The sequence below is a fragment of the Pygoscelis adeliae genome, unplaced genomic scaffold (assembly GCF_000699105.1).
Source record: "Pygoscelis adeliae isolate BGI_AS28 unplaced genomic scaffold, ASM69910v1 Scaffold294, whole genome shotgun sequence".
In the NCBI taxonomy this organism is placed as follows: Eukaryota; Metazoa; Chordata; class Aves; order Sphenisciformes; family Spheniscidae; genus Pygoscelis; species Pygoscelis adeliae.
This window is the reverse complement of record NW_008824722.1, coordinates 1,384,054-1,387,038: the sequence shown is the minus strand read 5'-3', so window position 1 is coordinate 1,387,038 and position 2,985 is coordinate 1,384,054. Positions and strand designations below refer to the sequence as shown.

Sequence of the window (2,985 nt, the reverse complement as noted above, 5' to 3'; positions counted from 1 at the left end):
TCCTCCTGCAACCTGCTCTTCCCCTTCCGCCCCTTCCCCGCCCCGTCCACTGATGGAGATTTAGCAGGAAAGGCGTCTGCTTTGATCTGCAAGGCCAACTTTGGAGACATCAGTGGATTGATGCACACGCTTTTCCGGCTCTGCTTGCTCTCCAGGGATGGGTGGTCCCCCAGGCTGTCACTCTTCTTCTCTGCCTTCACCACGCGGTGCTGGGCTCGCAGCTTGCCCCGCAGGTTGGAGTACTTGCGCAGGATCCTGGTGCTGGCCTGCGTGGGCAAGCTGGGGGCAGGCTGGGTGGTTTTGTCTTCACTCAGGTCCTCGGCGCCGGCGTTGGTGGGAGACGTCTGGCTGGGAGCGGTGGCTTCTTCAGCCTCTGCTTTATCAGCGTTCTCCCGAATTTTGGCCCAAAGCTTTTGGTTCTTCAGGTTATTCCGAGCTGGGGTAGTGGCGGCGAACTTCTTGAGGTGTTTTTTCAAACGTTCGGCTTGCAGGGAGCTGGGGTAGAGACTGGAAGAGGAATATTTCTGCATGGGGACTTTGATGGGGGGGATCTCCCCTGGGAGACGGGTGTTGAGTTTCTTCACGATCACTAGAGACCTGGTTTCAGTCGTCTCCAAAAACCACTGGCAGATGTCGGACAGCTTAAAGGCCTTCATAAACAGCATCTGGACAGGAGAAAGCTTCTGCACTTCCAGCGAGCCTCTACTTTTCCGTGTCCTTTTCTTGCTTTTCCAAATCTCTTTCAGTTTGTCGGCTTTGTTCTTTACCTTGGGGGTTGGCTGCACCTCCTTCTCCAGCTGAATCCAGCCCTTCTGAACTTTCATGTACTGGGCGTTGAACTCGGCAATGAGTTCCTGGTTCTCCTCTTCAGCACACCACTCCATGAACTTTGGTTTGCTGTCAGCCATGTCTATGTCCTCCAACGCCAGGGAGTCGTCATTCCCTGAACTGCATTCGTCCCTCAGTTTGAGGATCGCTTGCATAGACTCCTTCCCTGGTGTGCTCCTTTTTGCGGTGTCTACGGGTGCGGGTGCATGTCTTAAGTTATAAAACTGCAGGGCGACCTTTTTATGCTTTGCAGCCTTTGCTGGAAGATGCTTGCTTCCACCTCTGCTGCTGGGACACGGAGGTGAATTGGCCATCGGCTCGTAGCTCTCCAGCTTGCCCGTGTCCATGGCACTGTCGGAGCTCTCCTCATCCTTTGCGCTGGCATGGCCTGGTTTCACATCCACTTGCTCGGCATCATTTGCAGGCATGCTGCTCTCCGGAGGGAGGAGAATGCTTTGCTTCTCAGAATCAGCCTGGACGCTGATTTCCAGCGTCTCACCTGGTTGACTTTGGCAGCCGTTAGCCGGGGGGTCGTCTTTAGAGGAATTTTCTCCCTCTGCCTCAGTCTCTTTCGCTAAGATGCTTTTATAGGTTTGTCTGGTAGTGACACCATTCTCCTCGCCCGGCCGCTGCTCAGCGATGCTCTCTGGAGCCTGGCCGGTGCCTGGCCCCTCGGTGGTTTTGAGCAGCGTGTTGGGGAAGCAGTCATTTGGGAAGTGCATGGATGCTGCCCCATCCAGGTGCACTTCTCTTTTGAATCGCTTAGCGCCAGGGCTCTTGGAGAGTTTGATCTGAAGGCAAGGAAGCTGCACAGAGCTGGAAGAACCAGCATCCTCAGCACTGCCCTCAGCGGGTGACTGGGATTGCTGGCTTCGGAGACACCGGTCCGATGCCACAAGCACTCTCCTGCCTTTCTTTCGCTTCTTGTCTAGACTGTCTTTGGAAGAGACAGAGTCTTTCCCTGCAGCGTCTGAGCCGTCAGGTTCAGGCGGCATTTCCCCTTCAGTGGGCTCTTTTTCACCTGCCGGGCTGTTATTCAGCACTGCCTCCCCTTCCGAGACTTCAGGGAGGGCTGTGCTGGCCGGCACAGCCTCCTCTTGCTCAAGGGAGCCGTCACCCACCGTGCACGATGATTCGGCTTCTGGTTCAGCATCGACGCCTTTGTTCACATCCACACACTGCAAGGTGGCAGGGGGCTCTGGGGTGCTCGCCCCATCCACGGTGGCAGGGGGCTCATCGGGAGCCTGCCAGCCTGGAGAGCGTGGGTAGGGCTCTGCCAGACGCAGCTCACAGGGCTCCGCGTCTCCTGCACCTGGAAGCTGGGCAGGATCCCTGGCATCATCATGGGCCAGGGGTGCTGTGTCCACAGCAGTGGAGGGCTGCAAGGGGGACTTTGGCTCCGGGCTGGTGGGGAGGTCCGGATCAGTTTGTATGTCAGAGCCTGGGCAACTTTTCTCCCCGCCGGGTGCTTCTGAGGCGGGAAGGGCAGCAAAATTTTTTTTTTAAAATCGGCAGCCTGCCCGCTGCTGCTGCTGTCCCTGGAGGAGCCCAGGCTGCTGCCAGCCTCCCAGGGGATGGTGCCTCCCGCTCTTGCCCCCCCTCCTTCGGCAGGAGGGGAGAGGGGGGGTGGCGAGCCAGCCAAGCTGTCCTCTTTCTGGGGGCTGGGTGGAGCAGAGAGGGAGAAGAAGGGCACGGCCATGGCAGCTTCCCTTGACCGCAGCGCCCGGGTATCTCGGGGCTGCACGGAGCCCGGCTCAGCTCTCTCTTTCATTTCTCGGCTGGTTGGTGCCCCTTTAGCCAGGAGCCTCAGGGAAACCCTCTTCTCACCTTCCCGTCCTGCCCCCACAGACCCCCCTACCGAGAGCACCAGGGGCGGCTTAGCGCTTACGAGGGTCTCTGTTCGCAGTGCCGGGCTGCTCCCCCTCTCCTCCGCCCGGGAGCTCTTAACCAGCGTGCGGACAGTCGGGAGCTCGCAGCACTCCCCGTTGAAGTAGTACCCCCGCGTGCTCTTCCTCGCCGTCTTGCGGGACGACACTGACCGCTGGCTCTCGAAATGGCACTCGGTGATGGGCTGACTGATGTAGACCACGTCGCACTGGTTGTCGTAGTCGTTGATCCTCAGCCCCGACGCCTTCTTGCTCTTCCGCGGGGGTCTGA

The 2,985-nt window shown here is 58.7% G+C and overlaps 1 protein-coding gene across 1 annotated transcript in view; it reads right to left on the bottom strand.

Moving 5' to 3' along the window:
- The window catches only part of LOC103916322 (chromosome unknown open reading frame, human C10orf12), a 4,354-nt gene that overhangs the window by 546 nt on the left and 823 nt on the right, over positions 1-2,985 (bottom strand). Inside the window, exons 2-3 of the mRNA XM_009323295.1 lie at positions 2,687-2,981; positions 13-2,207 (exon numbers count right to left, since the gene is read on the bottom strand). Of these exons, the coding sequence (XP_009321570.1) occupies positions 13-2,207; positions 2,687-2,981 (2,490 nt within the window). The remainder of the gene's footprint in view (positions 1-12; positions 2,208-2,686; positions 2,982-2,985) is intronic.